Source organism: Saccoglossus kowalevskii, chromosome 2 (assembly GCF_978046115.1).
Source record: "Saccoglossus kowalevskii chromosome 2, keSacKowa6.1, whole genome shotgun sequence".
Lineage (NCBI taxonomy): Eukaryota > Metazoa > Hemichordata > Enteropneusta > Harrimaniidae > Saccoglossus > Saccoglossus kowalevskii.
In genome coordinates this window covers 29,799,301-29,822,163 of record NC_140642.1, presented here as the reverse complement: position 1 = coordinate 29,822,163, position 22,863 = coordinate 29,799,301, and the positions used below count along the sequence as shown (strand labels likewise).

The following is a 22,863-nucleotide window of genomic DNA, read 5'->3' as shown; positions in this document are numbered from 1 at the left end:
GGGTGTCTGGCATCAGATCCACGAGGAGGTAACCGTGAGGTTCTTGGGTGGCATCGGTGAATGCATCCTGAAGAAACTTAATGTTTCCCAAGTACATTTGCCTAGCCAGAATGTTGACTTGTGATGCGTCCCTTGGATTTTTAAACAGAAAAATGTAGTACATGTTGAGACTGATGGTTCTCGATTGCTTGCCCTGATCAAAGAGATTTTGCAAAATCAGTATCACGAATAAATTTTGATGGTGAGATCCCTTCGTGAAGAACTGGGCGATTTGTTTATCGTTACCCTTTTCTGTCATCAGATCATCTATCACCAACAAGTTTCTTTTAGACGGGTCAATTATTCTACCAATATCTGGAGGTATCCCTTCGATAAAACGAATTCGAGGCACTGTCTTCATCATTTCCAAATAGGCTGGCTGAAACTCGCTGTAGCACCAATAGATAACGTCTGGTGGTGGAGATATGACGCTGTCACATTGTTCTAATATCTGTTTGACTAAAAACGTCTTCCCAGACTGCGTGGGACCGCACACGAGAGAGGTAAATAGGTGTTTCAATCTTGCATCCATGACGATATAATAGGACCTCGCTCGTTATCGCGTCTCTTTTTACATTCTTCAATGTACTTTTTCAACATCCAGTTTAAAACAAAATAAGGCAGTGTGCATAAGCCAGAATAGGTGAGTGATAGAACCATGTTCGATTTGGTAGAATCCATGTTAATGTGATTGTTCAAGGTTCAAATGGATGAATGGAGGTAAACGATGATCTTGCTTTTATTTATATATTTTTTTGTTTTGTTTTTAGAAGCCGTATGGGAGGGTACAGTAATCATCTTGTATCACCCGTTTGTCATACACTAAACTGTATGTTTTAACTTCTTCTCTATTGAATATTCTATCTACCTTGCGTGTTATTTTTCGGGGTCTTTGACATGTAGAGAGCCGCTTGTTCTCTGAACGAGTCGATTCATGGAGTCAAAATTAATTTCCAGTTGATTTCTGTAATTGAGGGTCAACCCTCTCACTTTACACACCGTTTGGTTCCCACTTTTGTCCGGTTTGTGTAGTCGGTATGCGTAATTCTTCGGTCCTCCCGATACGAAATGTGTGATGTAATTATCCACTGGAGTTATTTCTCTCGTCAAATCTCCGAGATAATCACCCGTTGGTGGATCCCATTCTCCAGCTCGCTGGATGTAAATGATAGAATCTGTGTCAAAGTACAAGACTCTACTACCTAAGTCGGGCATAGCTCGTCGTCATGGCAGCCAGTACAACGTTCGTATTGGGTGCTAGGGTAATGTAGTCTTCTTTATCGCAGTGCTGGAGAAGAACCATTTTGTCAGAGACAAAAGAAAGATCTGTGACATTCTTTGTACTATCCATCAACATTTCCAACAGTTTGGCGTACGTTTCTACATATGTGCTCTGTCCAAAGTTTGATCTCTGTCCCAGCTTTCCCCAGAATGAGTTGAGGTTTAGCTCTGAGGCCTGGATTTGGGGTTATCTTGCTTCTATCGCGGTGTCTTTGGATGTACATGGTTCGGTCTTCCTCGGCGCGACACCACTCGGGATAACCAGAAGACTCTTGTTTAATTTTCAGAAACATGTTGATGTACTCTGTAAACAACGCTCCTTCTCCAGTCTCGGGGTTGTAGGTTGCCGACTCATCATAATGCCAAACTTTGTATACCTTGGTGATACGATACCCTACTTCTTCAGGCTTTTCCAATTCCGGAGTGCACCAAACACCCGTCAGTTGACGTTCATTGACACTGTGGTGACATTTGTCTTGATTCATGGTTTCCGCGCATTTGGAACAGAGTGGGAACATCAGTTTGTTGTTCACCCTGAAAGGTAGAACTGATATATACAATCTCCTCGGAGGTAAAACATCACACTTGATAATACCGAAATAGTCCGTGGGTTTGACGATAAAGTCTTTAGTTATGACTGTCAGGTGGCCAACTGGATATTGCGAGGTCTTATTGATGTACGGGTAGAGGCTGCAAAAGTCAACATATTCTATCTTTTCGCCTTCCTTGATCTCGTAATACAGATGCAGGGCATTAGTATGACCGCCCAGAAAAGCCTCCCTGCCTCTGATAGGATTTGAGATATCTAAGTTTCCGACAAACCTCTCGACTTTGTGATTGTTCTTCATCAGGTTTCTGAAATTGCATTCCCACACGGTGACTAGCGAGCATCCTTTCCATTTCAACCACTCTTCCCTCGCCAGTAGCCTTTCATAGAGGGATGTCATACTGAGTTCATTCTTGCGATTCGTTTCATTCCTTCTGGGAAAACACTTTGGGCAACCATGGAAGTAACAATCGTAGTACTCATACAAGGTTTTGGTAGAAGCATCATATCCATCTACGTGATAAGGTCCAATTTTCATCTCTCTTCTGGAATTACGAACATGTTGAATACGCGTGTTATTGATGTGTGCCTTGTATTCCATCCATCTTATAGCATCTGCGGATTGATTCTGGGCGCTGAGATAACCTTTCTCAGGCACAACTTCGATTGTATCAGGAGTCAGGAAATTCTTTCGAAATATGACGTTGCACACAGAGGCGATCGTGATGCAACGGGTTGAAAGGGTCAACTTCGGTGAGTATGCGCATGTCACTCTGACAGTACTTGAGCAGTTCTTTACGTAAATCATAAACAGAGTTCTTTTCTACTTCTTCATTGTACCATGTGTAGAATGTCTTTCTAGCCGCCTCCTTCATCCCACCTGAGTCAAAATAACGACCCTCGGGTATCGGTTTTCTGTAACTGTCTCCAGTGGTTCTCGGAAACAGGTGAGGATAAAACCCCTTGTATAACTCGTCTATGCCGAAGGTCTTAGGAAGTTTAGATAGAGCAGGAAATTCAAGCTATCAATGAATTTGATATCTGCACGACGGATATATAGTTGCATGACTTTTGAACCATTCATGATGACTTTGGGTAGTATATTGTGATCGTGACAGTATTTCAGAATCATAATTCCATCGTATCCCTTTGAATTATGTGCAATGTAAATCATCCCATTATGCTCTTTTTCTAACGCCCACTCGCACTTTCTCCGTATTCGGTGGAATTCTCGCTACGCACAGATCTGGAATACGAGTGCAATGTTCGTCGGTCGTGCATTCAAAATCGTAAAAGACATAGTTACCATGGCTGTCAGAGTCATCCTCCTCCTCAAATTCTTCCATCAATTCGTCAGATTCTTTTTTCTATCGGTGAGTGATTGAATGTAACACAGGTGGTCATACGTCTGAAAAGACTTGCAGGTTTTGCAGTAAACTTTGTTACATTTGTGAGACCCATCACGGTATTTGAGGAGTTTGTGACATTTTTCGCAACGTTGAACTGACTGGCAAAGAGTTTTTATCCCATTAACCGACTTTTGATGCCGTTCGAAACATTCTTTGTTCTTGAAAAATCTGTGACAATTTCCGCATTTTTGCCATCGTGTAACCATACAGTCCCTTTGATTTCCACAACTCAAACACCCCGTCAAACACATGTGATCATAACGGTGAGAATAAGACTTGTCACACCTAGTGCAATAGTACTTCTTTCCTAGAAAACCGGTAATTTTTGTGATGACAGATATATGTCTATTGAACCTTCTGCGGCATCGCCCACAAAGATGATGGAGTCAAAATGATCGTGCAACAATACATGTATTCTGAAATTGGGTAACACGCTCTGTAATTTTTTAATCTCTTTGATGCCACATGGTCCCTGTACGACTCTGGCTTTCCGTAAAAGTTCTCTAGCTCGAACGGTTTGCATAAGTTGTTCCCTGTTTTTTTCTCTTCATAGTACTCCACATCGATGGTGGATTTTCGTCTTTTGTTGCGTGTGCCACAGCGACCACGTTCGCTCTAGCGCAACACATCTGGTCATCGGAAACGATTTCAATGACAGATTTGGAATTTTTTAAGCTGTCTGCGACGTTCGGGAGTTTCGAGCGAGAGGTGTCAGATTGAGAGCTCTTTCTTGATTTCGTGGGTGGTTGTGCATGGCCGTTCTTAGTTGGTGGAGTGATTTGTCATGTTGATTCCGATAACGAATGAAAAATCACAAAGTCAAAGTAAAATAATAAAATAAAAGGGCATTAATAACAAATATAATAAAAAATAAAATTAAAATAAGTTTATAGCTAAATAATTAAAACCCGTACACTACATCAGATTTTAATCAGATTGCTTTTTGACAAAACGTTTTCTCTTACTGACAAGAGTGAAATTAATCTTGTTGGTGATATTCTCGTCACTATCATCCGTGTCAGTATCACTGTAATAAAATTCAATAAATAAATAAATAAATAAATAAATAAATAAATAAATAAATAAATAAATAAATAAATAAATAAATAAATAAATAAATAAATAAATAAATAAATAAATAAATAAATAAATAAACATTATCTTTCATAGGTGATTGCTCAACTGTGTCGTCTTCACTGAAAAAATAAATGTTATATTATTTTTATTATTCATATTCATATTGTTTACTAATCTTCACATGCATATCGAACGAATTATATGTATAATATCCGAGTACACACCTGCTTATAATAATACATTCATGTTCTGGATCTGACAAAGTTTGAAGTGTAAAATTCTCCCTGTAGATGAAGTTAAAAACATGTTTTATTTTTCCCCCACATACAATTTTCAAAATGCTCATAAATAAATAAATAAATAAATAAATAAATAAATAAATAAATAAATAAATAAATAAATAAATAAATAAATAAATAAATAAATAAATAAATAAATAAATAAATAAATAATCTGAAAAAATGAAAACAGCGCCAACTTAAGTCCAGTTAAAAAAAACTTACTCACACATAGAGGGCCTGCATTTATGGTTGATTCTCTAAGACAGAGCGGAAAACAGAATTCGATACAAAAAACAAAAAATATAATCTAGTGAGCGTTGGGAATATCGGCGTGGGCTTGAGTTAGTGTAGCGACCTACATAACAAACCAAGGTCATGTCTAGTGAAAAGACACCCTAAGTAATTTAGAAAATGTAACTCCACACATAATAATTGTTTAAAGCTGAGGGGTACGCTCGGTAATTGAGTTCAAGCAATGATTCGATTCACAAATGATTTTTTGTGAATGAGAGATATGACATCAATTGAAAACATTGTAGCATTCCTTTTCTGTAAACAAATCTCCATTATTATACATTCTGACTACTTAGACTTACATATTTGAGATGTGTTTTGACATTTCTCACTGTTTCTGTGCCAATTTTCCTCAGTGATTTCAACTGATAGTTTTTCAAAAACAAAACAAAACAAAAACTCACATATCCCGAATTATTGGCTAGTGTTTGAAAACGTGAAAACAAAAATAAAAATGAATCGATTACCTTTTAACAGTGGAATCCGTTTGATCCAATTCTAGAGATCGCTTAGACATGCTGCTGAAAGTTATGTGGCATAGAGCGTAAATGTCCTCATGTTTTGTATAACACGCGAGTCACACCAACTCTGACATTCATATTTCAACATCATAGTCAGCTGTGATATTTACGGTGTCTTTGAGGTCTGTTTTGGCTTGATACAATTGTATCAGGACACCAGTTGTACGCATTCATCGTTCAACACCAGGGCAAGTGCTTCCGAGGAATGTTGTAATTTTGTATGGGAAATAAAAATTAGGTGACCAGCCCTTACCAGTTGTGATTGTCTACCTACGTCATCACTAAGATTAATTAATTAATCTGTGGGAAAAGATAAATAATATATATATAATAAATAAAAAGATGATTCATACACTCTGTTTTACACAACATTTATAAATATAATGCATCGTCCAATCATCGAGTGAGCATTAGAATTTGAAACACGTGTAGTTAGTGGTTCTCATCATTTCTTCAGATTTCTTCTTCAGCCTTGCTTCAAGATGAATCCGCTAAACACGTATTTACACGAATTCGCTGGCTCTTTAGCCTAAGACGTTGTGACCCCATCTCCAAGCTATGAACAGAGCACGAGTCGTCCTAAGAAACGCCGGGCCGTTAATTCGCTGGCTACAACAACTTCTGATGGGTCAATGCGTCCAACTGTTAATTCGCTGGCTACAACATCTGACGGGGCGACGCGTCCAACAACTGGTGAATGTTCTAAAAAGGTAGCACCTGACGTCAGTGCAATGGCTGGTAAATCCCCCACCATTGCCCCGAGAACAGGTGAGAACATCTTTACGCACCTGTTATGCTCGACCAAGAACCTGTACATAACGATTAATTCATTCCGTGGGAAACGTTATGTACATATTCGGGAATATTAAACGGGTACCCAACGAAACGTGGGGTAGCATTAACAATGGAACAGTACAAAAATGTCAATGAAATTTTACCCCAAATCAACAGTGTTGTCAGGTACGTTTTTTGTTTTTTTACATACAAATAACACATTGATCAATGATTATAGTTATTTTATTTGTAAGCTGTCGTGAATACCTCCCACCTATTGTTGTTATATAGATTCGTTCTGAATGACGCGACTATCAAAACACAAGCAGTCAGCCAATTCGTTAGTAACATTGCAATCAGATTTCCCACTATACGTTTGAGACTGTTGATAGATAAATTGTCGCTGAATTTATCTGTTCACAGGTGCGTCACATCATTCAATCCGATTGCCGAGCTTGTGAAATAGACCATTCTTCACAAATATGACACGCTTGTTTATCTTATGGATTCTGTGATAAAAACACCCAGGTTAGCCAAATTCGCCAATACATCGTCCAAGCTTTGCGCGATATTGATATGCATAAAATTGCCACTTGTTACGATGCCTTTCAACGCATTCACCCAGAACTGGTCGGAAAATATTCTAGACGGTATAATCGTGTGCTATTCCAACGTTATAAATCGACCCCTGAATTGTGTTTACCCTCCTGTAAAATCATGTTATCAACACGCGAAATGGATTCCCAACTCTTTGACATCATACAGCAGCATATATAAAATAAACATGTCGTTCATACTTTAGCAGTTATTCTCTATAGTACAGTGAAATGTAGGAAACTTGGAGAGTTTTCTGTTGACCCCTAACCCTAATCCATTTATTTCAACCTAGTTTTGCTATCATTTTCAATCATTTTTTTAAATGTCATGTATAACCATTTTTATTTACTCAGTGTGAATACTTTACTGCGTTTGAAAATGTATACTACATGTATTTCAACCTTTTTTTTAAAATGTCATTTTTTTTAATTCTCATTATTACTCCTAAGAATATCATTCTTATATTACTTCTAATAATATCATTCTTATATTACTCAGTGTGAATACTTAACAGTGTTTGAAAATGTATACTATTTCAATTTATGATTAATTACTTCAAAAAACAACAAAACACAAAAAACAAATAAACAAAAAAATATATTTAATGTAACTGATCTTACTAGTTTTTTTGTCAAAAATGTATACCCTATGTATTTCAATCATTTTAAAATGTCATGTTTTTTAACGTTAATATTCTTCTTTTGTGTAATAAACAACGTTAGTTTTCAAAATGACGTGTATTTATTTGTGTGTGTGTGAGAGAGAGCGCCCTCTGTCGTTCGTTCAGAAAATTCTTTCGTGACGTCAATGGTTGTGAACGCCTGACGTCATCCCGGTGACACTATAGGAACAACCATGAGGGCGCTGTTCGTGGTATGACGTCATAACATCCCATGATGACGTCATATTGGGATGGGATGATGACGTCATCGTTATGACGTAATCCCACGAACAGCGCCCTCATAATTTATTAACATGTCCCCATTGTGACGTCATCCTGGCGACACTATAGGTACGACCATGAGGACGCTGTTCATGGGATGACGTCATAACGGTGACGTCATATTGGGATGGGATGACGTCATCCCACGAACAGCGCCCTCATGGTCGTACCTATAGTGTCGCCGGAACTACTACGCTAGTCTCAACACATTCCAAGGTATTTCACAATCACCATGTCAATATCTGAGACATACCATTATGTCACAGGGAGAGACAGGATGTGTGTATCTCCAATACTGCTGACAACACAATCTAGTGAATTTATCAGCATTCTAAAAATAAACATGTGCAATGGGCTTTTGCAAAGTATTCAAACATGTGTGCTTTTCATTCACACACCAAAGGCTCTGTTTTCTAAATGTACTTTTCACTTAAAATTTATTTCACAATAATTAAAACATTTGGATTAAACAGCAGGTGAAGTTTCTATGACACTGTCGGTAATCCATTTTGTGATTTTCGTTAGAGTCAGCATGCTATCATTGAATAAATCATTAGTACATATTCATCTTGACATTGTGAATAATACTTTAAAATACAAAGTCATTAATAAAAAAAAACACCTGTCAGTTGCTTATGTAAAAAAATAACAATTCATGTTGAAATTTCCTTATCTTAATATCTGGTTCCTATTAATACTATTCCAAACAAGCAAAACATAATATAATTTCGACCTTATCAAATTAAAATACAACATTTCCAATACTCTTGCTTACATATTGGGCCAAAAAGGATCGAGGTGTAAAACAATAAAATAATCTTGGTGATCATTAATATTTCTAAATTGTTCATTTCAAATAATTAATCAATATATCATTTATAAATATATTTAAAAGCAAAGGTCGCAGATTAGAATCTTCGGAACCTCTGATGTTATTGATGTTGTCCATTGAATAAAATGTAAATTAACATAATAAGTTGTCATGGATACTGAATTAAGACGATTCATGAATCAGGAGCTCATGATTGATAGCATATTGCGGAAAATTTTAGTAAAGATCATGATAGCAACCACGTCCAACTCTGGCCTGTGCTTAATATTTTCCAAGCTGGAGATCATCAGAAACCAGATGAATTTAACAATGTGCTGGACACTCCAAGCCCAAATAAGCTCAACAACAAACATTGGTAATCCCTCCCTCCTCTCAGTATGCATACCGTCTTTGTCATTGCATTACTTTGGCTATATTTTCTTTAAATTCGTCATCTTTCCCTCGAATCCGCCCTTCCCCCACTTAAAAAGCTTAGGGCATTCAGAAAACCGACCTCCTTTAACAACATTATAGTGACTTCAAAAAGTGTTCATTTTCTCAAACAGTCCATTCATGCAAATTTTCAAAACAGGCACTTTTACAGTGTCCAATTTTGAACACTGATATGCTCAATGTCATTTGCTAACTGGGCATCACCGACAACCCTCAATGCTTGAACTAACTTGTCTTTCATCATCGGGATAAGAGCTGGTGCCTGGTGCTTCTCACTCCATGCCTGCACCATTGTACGTAACTTGTCTTTCACGGAGATACGCTCTCTATCAATTGCTTCTGTTTGTATTCCGAGAAATTGTGCCAGTAATTTCCATTTCTGTGAGTCGAATCTTTCAGTTACTAGGTCTACAGCTCTCGATAACTTTTGTCCTGTAAGTGAGCAAAGTGTGATATAATTAACCACATAGCATTCAACAAAAGTGAAGTATACTGGTACGTGATTTCACCTTAATGTCTAGACTTCAATATTGAATCTTAAAAGGGATATTCAATTTAAATTAGTGTTTTATATTCACTGAACCCAGAGTGAAAAAACATTATCCTTTCTACATTGTTCACATGTGTTGGATCCCAGTGTGCGTCTGGGTTAAACCAATCACAACGAATTGCTATTGTATTTGTCTGATTTGTAATAAGATTTGCATTAGTCATGATATCGATGTTTTAAGTTTAAGGACATTGACGTTCTTCATTTTACTGTTTATGGAGATTTGGTACACATTTAACATACCTTTAATAATTTCAACTGGCACTTCTGTAACAAGAACAAAACAAAAAAATATTATAGTATATACTCTATTTGTATTGTGTTCAATGATACTTTGTGAAAGCAATTGCCTGAAACTTCTGGTTATATTAAATCATACCCAAGCCCTGTCCTTTTCATATATTGTGATAAATACATGGATAGATCAATTGCAAAAAGCAAACCACATAATTTACTAAAGAAAGAACAACAATTACCGTGTCTCCTCCTTGGACATTCATCCATCAATCTCTCAACGTCTGCGTACTTTTTTGGAAAGGCTTTCCATTTCTCGTGATATTTGATATTACCAGCATCTTGACATCCAGATTCTTCTGTACAAATTGCACTAAATAGTATATTATACTGTAAATATGGCCACTGCTGTTTTGTAAGTTGAACAATGTGTTTGATGATGTGCTGTTCTAACTTGTCAAATGTGTTTTCTAGGTCGTCACACATGGCAGTGTAAATATTGAGTGACTTAGCAGTTCTTGCTTTGTTGATTTTCACAAGAGTGAGAACTCCATTGATCATAGCCAGAAACTTCTCCTTTGAATGTTTTTTCACGTGTTCATGTACTGCACATAGATATATATGGAACAGCCTCATTGGAAAGCCCCATGGAAATTCAAATTTTGCCATGAACACTGGTTTAATGTTCTGCTCCGGTATGCTATTTTGCAGGAAGGCAGGTAAAAGTATTACCATTGGTACGTCATCCTTATCCTCAAGTATATGAAGGAATGCATCTTCATTCCCAGAAACAGGTACTTCATATGCTATGTACAAACCTAATAACAAATCCAGGACCAATTTGATGATGTTGTCATCAACTTCTAGGTATTTGAGAATGCACATTGAGAGGACTTCTTCTGAGATAACTGCTTTCTCGTTAAAAATGTTCAACACTACTTGATAGGTATCTTCATACCCTGGTGGAAAGATTCTTCGATTCAAGAGCTCTTCTCTGGTCTTTCCAGCAAATGTCTGCAGAATACTTTTCAGATAGTCCATGTTATGAAATATGTATGCATGAAATTTGAACGCTTTTGGAAAATACTGGATAACACCAATTAGTTTCAAGTATACTTTCGCATCATCTACGTCACTCTGTTTCATTCCAACATCTTTGCAAAGGCCTTCAAATTCAGAAGTAGTAAGTCTGATCTTTTGAAAACCTTCTTCTTCTTCTTGCTTCTCCACCAAAATACTCTCCAACTTTAGCATCTGTTCTATACAAGGAACCCCTTTTCTATAGAGCCCAGCGACTGTGATTGGCAGTAACTTGTTTATTTTATTCTTTAACATTACAATGATCTGTTTCTGTAGTTGCTGAATCCACTGTGTAGATATTTCAGGATCTCGTGAACTTCCAACTGTTACCACGTCACAGGGTGAAGAGAAGAGAAGGCCACTCGACCCAATTACCTCCTTAAATTTCTTTAAAAACTCATCAAGGTCGTCCTTGATTGCTCTGCAGCATTCGTGGCGGTGAAGGTCAGTGATTTGATCACAGTGAGTTCCAACTACTAGCACCATGAAATCACTACCAATGACAGAAAATACATATTTTATCCAGTACTTAATATGCTGACTGAAACTATCACCGGTTGGGTCATATTGCTTTAAGTTAACTGTTATAATGTATACTGCATTTGTCACAAAAAATAGTTGTGCTATAGCTTGCAGCTCGACAGGCCCGCTGCAATCAGTCACTTTAATGTCAATGTCATCATCTACTGGCAAAATATTGCTATTAAGGAAAGCAGCATTATTTTTTAATGGATTTGATTCAGGGACACCAGATTTGCTACCACTGGCCAACAACAACTTTCTCATCAAAAGGGATTTTCCAGAAGATCTTGAGCCAATAAAGTACATACATGCTCTCTTCAGCTGATTGATATCAGATTCATTTCCAACGGTTTTAAAGTTTGTTAGTGGAACGTTTTTATTTACAGATGATGGAATATTCCTAGCTAAGTTACCCTTAATTAAAATTTCTCTTTGATTATTGTCACTATCTGTTGTAAGTTCAACCAGTGCAGATGGAATAAAGTACATCTGATTGTAAGATACATCAAACGTCTTCAAGGTTGTAACATTTTGTATTGATCTTGGCAAGGACTTAAGAATGTTATTACTCATATCTAATAGTGTTAATCTACGCCCTTCACTATTTGCATATATTTTGTGGGATATAGTATGTATCTGATTGTCATTTGCATGGATAGATTTAAGTGATGTATGTTGAAATACATGCGTTGGCACAACCTCAATATTATTATTATCAATATGCAGTTCTTGTAGATTCTTCATCTGATGGATGTCATGTGGAATCTCCTCAAAACTGTTGTCGCTGAGTATAAGTTCTTCTAAGTTTTCAGAATTACAACATCCATCTGGAATATGCTTGGAATCAGTATTTTTGATGTTCAAGCATTTCAGCTTTTGCAAGGTACTGAATAATGTTTTAGTTGCAGTGTCGCCAAGTGTATTGCTCGAAAGGTTTAAATTTTCAAGCTGGGGTGCTTTTTCTAGCTGAGTAGGAAACTGTTTCAACTTATTTTTTGAAAGGTTAATTTTTTTCATTTTTGTCCATGAAAGGTTTTCTGGGATGTCTTTTATCTGATTACCTTCGAGGTCTAATGTTTCTAAATTAAATACACGCCCCAAGCTGTCAGGAATGGTTTGTAGATGGTTGTTTCTCAAGGAAAGAACTCTCAACTTTGCCATTGAATTAAATTTAACATTTGAAATATCATTTAGCTCATTGTCATCTAAATATAGTTCTTCTAATATTTCTGGAGCCATCCTTTCAGGAAGTGATACGATGCAGTTGGCACGAGCTGAGATATATTTCATGGATTTAATTGAAATTGTGAAAATTGAATGAAATGCATTATTGTCAATATCAAGGTGTTCAATGCGTGGTAGGGATGTCAGAGGTACTCCAGAATGTGCATTGATATTGTTATTTTTCATAATACATGTTTTTAAATTAGTCAAGTTGCTAAATGTGGATGGAATAGTATTGATATCATTGCCTTCAACATTAAGGTATGTAAGTTTCGTCATTTGCGAGACTGTGGATAAGACTCCGATTTCATTATCCATTGCCTCGTTTTTTGAATCGATGTGGTTGTTACTTAGATCTAAGTGTTTCATTCGCCTGCAAGTGTTGCCAATGTTACTGTTAATTGTTAGACTTGGACCTTGTCCAGCTCGTAATTTGAATGTGTGCAATGCGGAAGGAAGTTTGTTAATTACTCTAATTTCATTCAGACTACAGTCAAGGCATTGTAAACTGTGTAGTTTACTGATGTTATCTGGTATTTCTGTCAGTCTGTTGGATCTCATTTGAAGATTTTTGAGTTTGTTGAGTTCAAATAATCCATGGACATCTAACATGCTTTTGAAATGATTTTCACTAAGATCAAGATATTGCAGTTTAGTAGCCTTGTTGACATCATATATCCTTTGCAGACGATTACCCGCGAGTGACAGGCACCTGAGACGAGGTAGCTCCAATAATTGAAATGGAACACGGGCTATCTTGTTGTGGCTTAGATCAACTACCTCCAGACTTGTAAGTTGTTGCACTTCATGCTGTATACCTAGAATGTTATTATTAGGTAATTTCAGCGTCTTGAATAGAATGGAGTCAGTATCAAATAGTGTATTTGGTAATGCTCTTAGAGGAGTATTCGTAACTTCAAACTTAGGTTCCGGCTCTGATAACAAGGATGAAGCACTCCCCATAGTTCTTGTCAACTGAGCATAACATTAATTAAAAAGGTTGTATGCTACGCAGATTTTAGTTTACGTTCATTGCATCGATTTACAGGGTATTTTGTATGGAGAAGATATGAAAAGGTAGAAGTGTCCCGGAAAGAAAATGATTACTGAAAGATAACTTGAATGATGGTCTTATGCTGAAGTCCTGTTTACCATTCAATCAATAATCAGAAGAAAGAAGAAAATAACAAATGAATACAAAAGTGAGGTATTCAGGATTTGTTGCAGTAGGTTTTTCGACTATTGTACACAGCGTCTTCAGTATCTTTGAGTAATGTCATTCGGCCGAATGTCCTGTGGTATAACAAAATTCTGTTGACATCACCTTGTTTGTCGATTGTTATGTTCTGTCTGTGTTGGTCTTCATACGTCGTGTTCAGCATCTACAATATAAAACAACATATTTTTAATTGCCATATTACTAGTCTTAAAAGATAATCACTGTAACAACAAATATTTACTACACAATAGCTTATTTTTGTAAAGATACATTCACCTACATGCATAATAGTTTATTTTGATGTCAAATATCCTTATAGAGAAATTCTTTATTTTGACGGTGACATTCTAGAGAACGATTAGCCTTAATGTTCCAAAAGTAATTTGGTGGGTATAATTAGCTCGTTGTAAGCATAATAATACTTTTACACAAGTGATTTTGACATTAACCGTCTAATATCAACAGTACTGTGTAAAGTCGGGTCTTTAAATTAGAAATGCTTTTCTGGCAGTTGTCGTAGTTGATTAATTTTGTAAGAAAAGGGGTTATTTGGTTTTATTCATGTTAGACATCCATTGCAGCCACTAGCAAAAACATAAATGTATTATCTACGCACGTAGGAATGTCCTATGGTGCGGCAAATTTAAAGAACTGATATTTCCATGACGTAATTGGATGAATACGCCCTCGGAGATGAGGTTTTACAGGCTATTGTTTTATTTTCCTAGTGTTTGTTTATATTATTTTCTGAATGCACGTTAGCGTGCTGTGTGCAGTCACATCCTTCCCTTTTTTTTATTTTGCATGCATCTCGCACATTCCAAAATCTTGAAAGTGAATACATCTTTTCCTTCCAATAATACACCATGGGAATGCCGAAATTCAAAATGTTTAGAACAGAATCAGCAAACTTCTTTGTGTGGAGTCCGGTCAAACTATGGTGGCAGCAATGTTTGTATTTATTATTAGAAGACGCTTATGCACCTAATCATTCTACACTGTAGAATACTTATTTTTCGCTTGGAATTCATTTTCGCTATTTTCGCTGAAGGAATCATTTAGTGAAAAAAATCCAGCAAATATACTGTTGTTCCTAAATTTTAAATTCAACTCGCCAAAAATCTATGAAAACAAATTCCATACAAAACACCCTAAAAGTCTATTCAGCGAAAATTATTTCCAGCTATCATTATCATTCCAGAATCATTATAAGCACGTGCCAGGGTCATATAATAATGATGAGGAACTGGTCAGTCTATTAGCTGTAACAGCTCATATTTAAACGAGAAGAATACTAACCACGAGTCTTTCAATATATGTAAGTTCAGGTTTCAATTACTGAACCGACGACACTTCTTTCTACTATTCATCAATTGTTTATATAGTACTATGCATATTGTATTTCGGCTGGAACAAATGACTGCATCATGGTGTTCACACATATCATACCCCTTTTGCTTAAAAGTTGAGACATATAAACTCAGGGAGAAATGGCTTTTGCAATCATGGGTGGAACGTATGACACGAATATATAGTGTATTAATTTACCCTGTTGCTTAACATCAGTACACATTCAATTGCAAACACAGAAGTGTGTCTTGGCTTTTGAAAAATAGCGACTCAAATTGTGATGGATGATTTAAAAAACAATTCCAGCATATAACGTCCATGATCGGAGTGACCAAACATACAACTTACAAATGTCTTACAGTCAATTCAATAACTACCAAAGTAAACGTACCTAAACTTAACTCTTCAGTGAAGCAAATTTAAAAATCATAGCTAAAGCGACCACTACCAATACAATGTCCAAGATTTCTCTTATAAGTGAGCTAGGGGGTCATTTGTTTAAGTGTATAGAGAAGATTACTGAAAGCGATACGATTTATTCACTGTAAGACTAAGGGGCTGTTTACATTCTAAAGTAAAGGCCTGTATTTCAATCAAGACACAGATTTAACCCGACACAATCATTCATGAGTTGGTTTCATAATTCATGTTGATATTCTCACTGTATCACAATCAGCAACTGTTGTATACATGTGGATATATCACCATATTAATATTCGTGCGCAAATCATAAAAAATCTGCTATCCATGAACATGCAAATTATCTTTGGCTATAGCATAATATATTCATGTTTTTTGAGGTAATTTTGGAGTTGAAAAACTATTTCACGGCCATATTTACACAGAGAAACACTCCCCTGCCATCTCTATTTTAATCCATTTTCTCTGACAAATCATCTTTTCAACTGGAAATCCATGTTTTTCAGCTGTTTAAATAGTTCTTCTAGTTACCCTCGTTTGCATATTTCCCATGTCATGTTACACATATTCCATCGCTATTATATAACTGTATTCCTACAGCCTGGATGCTGAGAAATGATACATTCCCAAGGTTTCGCGTAACACGTACGCATGGGAGAATGAATGGATATGATACAATAAATCGTGTATTAATTGAATCTGTTGCTCACCATCAGTAAACATTGAACGAAAACGAAAATGTGTTTTGTTTTTTTGACAAAACAGCGACTCAAAATGTGTTGTATGATTAAAAAACGTTTCAAGCAAATCATCGACAATCCATTTAATAACTACCGTAATAAACTTACCTAAACTTGACTGTTCTTTAAAGCAAATTTAAAAAGTCATAGGTAAAACGATCACTACCAATACAGTGTCACAGACCTCTTTTATAAGTGCGCTAGGGGTGGTTATTTGTTAGCAACACGATTGTTTACTCTAAGGGGGTTAGTTACATTCTAAAGATTAGGTTTGCATTTCCATCAAGATACTGATTTGACCATATACAACACTCATTCATATGTTTGTTTCATATTTCATGTTGATATGGTCAACGTATCACGACCAGAAATTCGAGTTTACATACATGCGAATAAGGAAATGATGAAAAAGTTCTACAATGTTTGTCACATGCAGTCAAGTTACTAACAAAAGAGTTCCGCCGTTACCTTAGAAACTTGCACGCTCTGATGTGAACACATTCCAATTGTTTCTGCATAGTGGTGGAACGATTTCGCTGCGTAAAAGTTCTATGACTCATCAGGACGCGGAAAAACCAGCGAATCAATTCCGCGAGCGAGAAATCAATCTCCAATTTTCGCATTGAGACCGACTGATGGCGCTATAGCACGAAACACTTCGATTCAACAAAGAATACATACTATATCTTCCATATATATATTCATTTTTCCATCAATCGACATGTCCCGGGGTAACATTACACTTGACACGCACGTGTGTTCTGAATGCATCGCTATGTGTCCCGACATCCACAACGAAAATGGGATATATTTTACATCCACACATACATTAGGGAAGCAGATAACTCATATACTCATATATTTGTAGCCTACTTTCCTACTTACACTTTTACCATGGTATCTGTGTATAATGAAATGTAGAAATTGAACACACACTAGTTGCCAAATTGCCAAATGAAGTTATAAATAATACAAGTAACCTGTAGAATGCTGTGTGGGTATTATTTTTATATTGATTTTTGTTGTATTTGCAGCAAATAGTTACCAAACAATGAGAAATCTATAGGATTGGATATACCTCTCAGCTGGCTTCACATGCATAGTTCAAGACTGCCTAACCGGTGATTATACCAGAATTTAGTTGCAGCACTGTGGTCTGTGGTTACAGCTTCATTTTCCGAGTAATCACAAGAAATTGACATTACAATAGAAAATAAAAGACTGGCACTCCCATACAATTAATAGCAAGTGAAATTCCTGGAATTGAAACATAGATTTTGAAGTCACTGGTGTAGGCATTGAATAACTTCAAGTTGGCATAAAAACGAGGTAGTTTATTTAATCAGTGCTGAACTAGAGGTTGAAATTATAATTAAGTTCGTTGTCATATAATTTGTTTATTTAAATTTCTCCTGAATTCAAATAGAATACACTGGTGAAAGGATGTTTTTGAGGTGTGGTTACATTGTGTATGGAATGGTAGGGTTGGGTGTCATATAATTTTTTCATTTTCAACTCTCATGAAATCACACAGAATTTCACTTAATTTATTTTCGATGAAAAGTTTTCAAGCATACGGTGTGAATCAAATTTTCACTGTGCTGTGTCAAGTCTCAATAGAGTATGAGGGAAATGGCATTTTCACTGGAATTTATTTTAGCGGAAAAATGTTCACAGTGAAAGGAAGTATTCCACATTATTACATATATACTGCAGTTTATTTTGATTCGTCCCTGAAATCAAAATCGGTACTTCCACACCCCATGTGCAAATGAGGTCCGAGAGCGAATAAAGTAGTCCGTTCAAGAGTCGCGTACGATACTTTACGTTTGGGTACATGAATATATTTGCCGAGTGAAATGAAATTTGAACAACAGTAATGGTACTTCTAAGCAGTAACTTATTTTGACTAAAACTAATTTGCATATCACCCATGCAATGATGTTTTTGGTATTTTCACGGTCAATATGCAAATGAACATGGTATTGGCGATTCGCTCCACTTGGATTGCCCTTAAAATCACTTTAATGTTGTGTATCTGTGTGTGTGTGTGATTTCTAGTGTTTTCACGTATTAATTCTTCTGTGATTTGTTTGGCTTGGCCGATTTTGCTCAAACTTAGCAGGTAGGTCACACCTTCACCCTAGTTATCAGGAAATGTATCTCCTACAAATTTTGGATACAACACCTCAGACATAGCTCATTTTGCTCAGCTTGAGTGTGGGCACAAAGTTACTATTGGTAAAATCTGAAAACAAATTCTGACCACCGTTTCCATGAAAACAGCCAACAACTGAATTGTTTAATACCTTCACGCCAAATGTATCACACCCTACATTTCTATGATTAAAAAGCATGGACGTAGCTCATTCTAATCCGCTTGAGTGTGGGCAACAATTTACTGAGATTTTTTTTGGCTTGGCTAATTTTGTTTATAATTGACAGGCAGGTCGTACCGTCACTAATTGGCAAAACAATCCTGGTCCACAGCTACCATGGCAACAGCCAAAAACTGTTTTTTGAATACTTTCGACCCCAAATTTATTACCTCCCACTAGTCTTCTATTCATGCCTTTTATTTTGGCTACGTTGCACACCGGTAAGAGATCACCGACGCCGACATTGTTACACTGTATCAACGTAATCCCGTTGGAAATAATAAATTTAAGGGATTGTTCAGTTACTCTGGCCTGAGGGGGGGGGGGTCGGCGGATTCCATTTTGTCAGCAACAACAAAAAGTGGGCGACCCCCTAACATTATATTTTAAAACATGCTGACCCCCCCGAAAAACAAAGAAACATTAACAGTTTTGGCTCTGACATGATTACAAAATGTATGATGTGCATTGAAAATACCGTGGTTTGCCGCAATTTTTAGTGTTTGCATTTAATAGACCAGTCACCTTAAGAGGGGAGGGGAAGCATAAAGCCAAAAAACGACTACAGAAAAGGCTGCAGGAAGTAGGGAAATCTATGCTGCTGAAGATAGTTAATAAAAACAAAGCTGTGGAGTACTCACTTGATAAACGCCTTTATAAGATAGGAAAAGAGGATTTGAAAATTAATTTGGATTTAATATATCTTTCATATCTTATAGACCAGGAAAGCTTTACACCTGAAGCACAGTCTGTGCTTATGAAAACAAAGGACACTTTGATTTTTGTATAAATTTGTGTTGGATTTTGGTATTTTACAGAGCAAAATATGCATATTTAAAAGTTAAAAAAACAAAAAAAACTATTTATTTATATACATGAATCCATTTAACTTTTTTGATTTGCTGAACAAAAACTGTCACTGCTCTTTGTACTAATTGCTGTGTTGTTCCGTCTCCAGCTACAATTGGATAAATCCAGTAAATATCTTATACAACGATGACTTCAGACTTTAAATAAAATAATCTGATATCACATGGACTTGGGATGTGCTCAAAACTTAACTGTATAATTGCATGGGGCTCTGCCGCATTGCATAATCTGTTAGTTATTTGTCAACTTCAACCCCAAAATATTTAGCCTATAACATTTTTTGCATCAACAAATTTACAGGCAATATGGGTAATAGTTATTATTAAGAACACATTTGTACGATTAACTTTTTAATCTATTGTTCTGAAATAAAATTTAAAAAATATATGCATAAGCGCGTGTGTGAATTCTGGAAAACAGGGTGACACCCCCCCCCCATTCGCAAAATCAAAAACAGGGTAACCCCCCTACTGATCCACCCCCCAGGCCGAAGTAACTGACCAATCCCTAACAACAGCATACGTCCTAGCAATAAAATAAAATGACTTCTAAGGACTGAATGTTTTTTTGCGAACTTTGTATACGGTGCCCGGTTTTAGTTATAAACCGACGTTAGCTTCACGTTCATGTTTTTAGTGGAGTGGATCGCCAACCGACTTGTTTTCATTGGCAAAATCGTTCAGCAACATGTTTGGCATAATAGGTGTACATCACATGGACTACTACGAATGAGAGAACTTTATGTATGTTGAATGAGTTTTATAAACCCCCAAGGGCTCTTGGAAGATCCACCCGCAGTAAAATTAGCGATTGCCATGGAGGCGCAACCATCAACATCAAAATCCCAGGAGGTTTCTGCTGGCGACGTTACCCAGTTCCAAATAAAGATCACCAACGCCAAATAAGCAACATTTTAACCGGTAATCAAGATTAATTCAATCCACGGCTAACAAGCAACATCACAAGTGAAGTTGTAGCGTGAAGCTCAGCGACTACTGCTGACAACGTAAGTCATGCTTGCGTGCCTTCACCATTGTATTCAAACGAATCACGTGGTGTGCCGTTTTCTTTCAAACCCGGGATTCGATCAATAGGGGAGTTTCAGTAAAAAAACACATTGCAAATCATGCAAATTCAACATTTTCAAACCAGTATACTAAAACAGAAATGCTCAGCGATGCAAAAGAAGGATAGATGTTACTTTTCATTATACACATCTCTGTTGATACAATCCCTCACATATTCTATTCCCAGTTATACCTGCGTAAATGGATTAGCCTCTTTTGATGTTGACATTCAGACTAAAATCACGTGACAGGCTGTTAAAATTGGCTGTTGCATACACTTTCGCCAGGCTGGAAAATGTGTTTAGTTAGCTCTCTTTCAAGTAACAATGCAGATTTCCCAGTGGGAGTGAAACTATTCGACTCTGCCATTAAAAAAATAGGGGTATTTTGAGCAAAAAACGAATAACCCTGGAGTGCACACAACACACTGAATTTCGGAACAAATCTTGCATTATTTACAGCAGCAGAATACCACAGAAATATCAGACGAAACATGGAAACACTATATATATGTATTTCGGCCTGAACCCTCTCTATTGCAATTCCAGGAATTACCCCCCATATGTGCAACCATTTTCCACCTTGGTACCACCCAAGCCTGAAAACAAAATCTTAATACCACGCTGAAGTGTTTGGTAATGATAAACACTAGATGGCCCTGTCTTGGCTTTCTTGTGAACTGTCCTCCCTTTTCGAACCGTAATCTGTTCAAAATTGCTTTTCTCTCTAAATGACTTTATTTTAATTTCCTTTCTCTCGTCATTACTATTAAATTTCGAAGGCACAACATACGACATTTTTGAATAAAATACAATTCACGGTGAATGGCGGCATTTCTAATTCAGCTGGTGAAAAATACCTTATTATGTTAGTGAGTAATTCATGCTTTCATTTATCGATTTGATTGATGTAACTTAACTTAACGTGAATTTTATTTTATTGTTTGGAAGGTTAGTGTTTTATTTTCCCGTTGTTTTTCCATATTATATTTTGGATGCGCTTTACCATATACAAGTCCAGTACTCCCGTCTTGTGTGCAGCCACTATTTAAATTTTTCTGTCTTTTGTGATTTATGTCTTTATTTTGTCGTTGTTTGATTTTGCATAAAATTTTGCATTTCCTTTGTTAACAGACGCCCGGGAAAATTTGTATTTCTCAATGAAAAAATGGGTGTAATTTTGGGTTTACCATTGCATAGGAATCATTATATTTTTGTACAAAGTACGTGTCAAGATCCTACAGTAATGATGTGTTACTGGTCAGTCTATCAGTTGTAACAGCTCATATTTCGACGAAGAATACTATCCATGAATCTTTCAATAAATGTAAGTTCAGATTTCATTTAGTGAACCAACGACACTTATTTCTATTCTTTAATTGTCTTTTAGTACAGTGATCCCTCGCTAAATCGCGGACGTCGAGATCCAAACAAAAACCGTGACTTATCGGGGTTCGCGACTTACCGAAGGGCGTCGTGAAGGCAGGTGGGAATTCATGCATTGAAAACGCATAATGAGCACATATACACACATGGATTGGTAGTAAGTTTTCTTTATTCAAAAACATCACAGCTTCCACGTCCGCATGGATTCAACTCATTATAGTGAGTTTTGTAGAGCTATATCAAAGGCGGACCGGCCAAGAAGTATATAAAGTCGCAACTTGAAACCCGTCAACACCTTGAGTCAGACGGCTGTCACTCTGTGTATCTCAGTAATTGACGGACGGTAAGTGTTAAGTTTCCTCCTCCAGCCCTTTAACGACCAATTAAATACAAGATGCAACGACAAATTAGTTCTTTAATTTCAAAAGTGCTGGCAAAACACAGCAGAATTTTTGGAGCCACCCAGCTACCCGTGACTTGAGATGCGACTTAGCGAGGAGTCACTGTACTTAGCAGACAGAAATATTGTATTTCATAATACCGCCTGGAACAATTGATTGCATCACGGTGTTCACACATATCATACCACTTTCGCTTATCAGTTGAGACTTATAAACTCAAGGAGAGATGGCTTTTGCAAACATGGCTGGAACATATGATACAATATATAGTGCATTAATTGACCCTGTTCCTTAACATCAGTACACATTCAATCGCAAACACAGAAGTGTATCTCGGTCCTTTGACAAACGGCGACTCAAATTGTGGTGTATGGTTTAAGAAATATTTCCAGCATA

General features: G+C 36.6%; 2 protein-coding genes across 2 annotated transcripts; both read right to left on the bottom strand.

Annotated features, from left to right (window-relative positions):
* Positions 1 to 1,382: 1,382 nt before the first annotated feature.
* Positions 1,383 to 2,405, bottom strand: LOC102802346 (uncharacterized). The gene has a single exon (XM_006816982.2). It carries the CDS (start codon positions 2,403 to 2,405, stop codon positions 1,383 to 1,385), a length of 1,023 nt encoding a protein of 340 aa, XP_006817045.1.
* A 5,767-nt stretch (positions 2,406 to 8,172) lies between these two features.
* On the bottom strand, positions 8,173 to 13,727 carry LOC102802476 (uncharacterized). The gene is made up of 3 exons (XM_085494143.1): positions 10,054 to 13,727; positions 9,821 to 9,844; positions 8,173 to 9,459 (listed from the first exon to the last, which is right to left on the bottom strand). The coding sequence occupies exons 1-3, from the start codon at positions 13,598 to 13,600 to the stop codon at positions 9,173 to 9,175; spliced, it is 3,858 nt and encodes a 1,285-aa protein (XP_085350269.1). The 5' UTR covers positions 13,601 to 13,727; the 3' UTR covers positions 8,173 to 9,172.
* Positions 13,728 to 22,863: the final 9,136 nt, after the last annotated feature.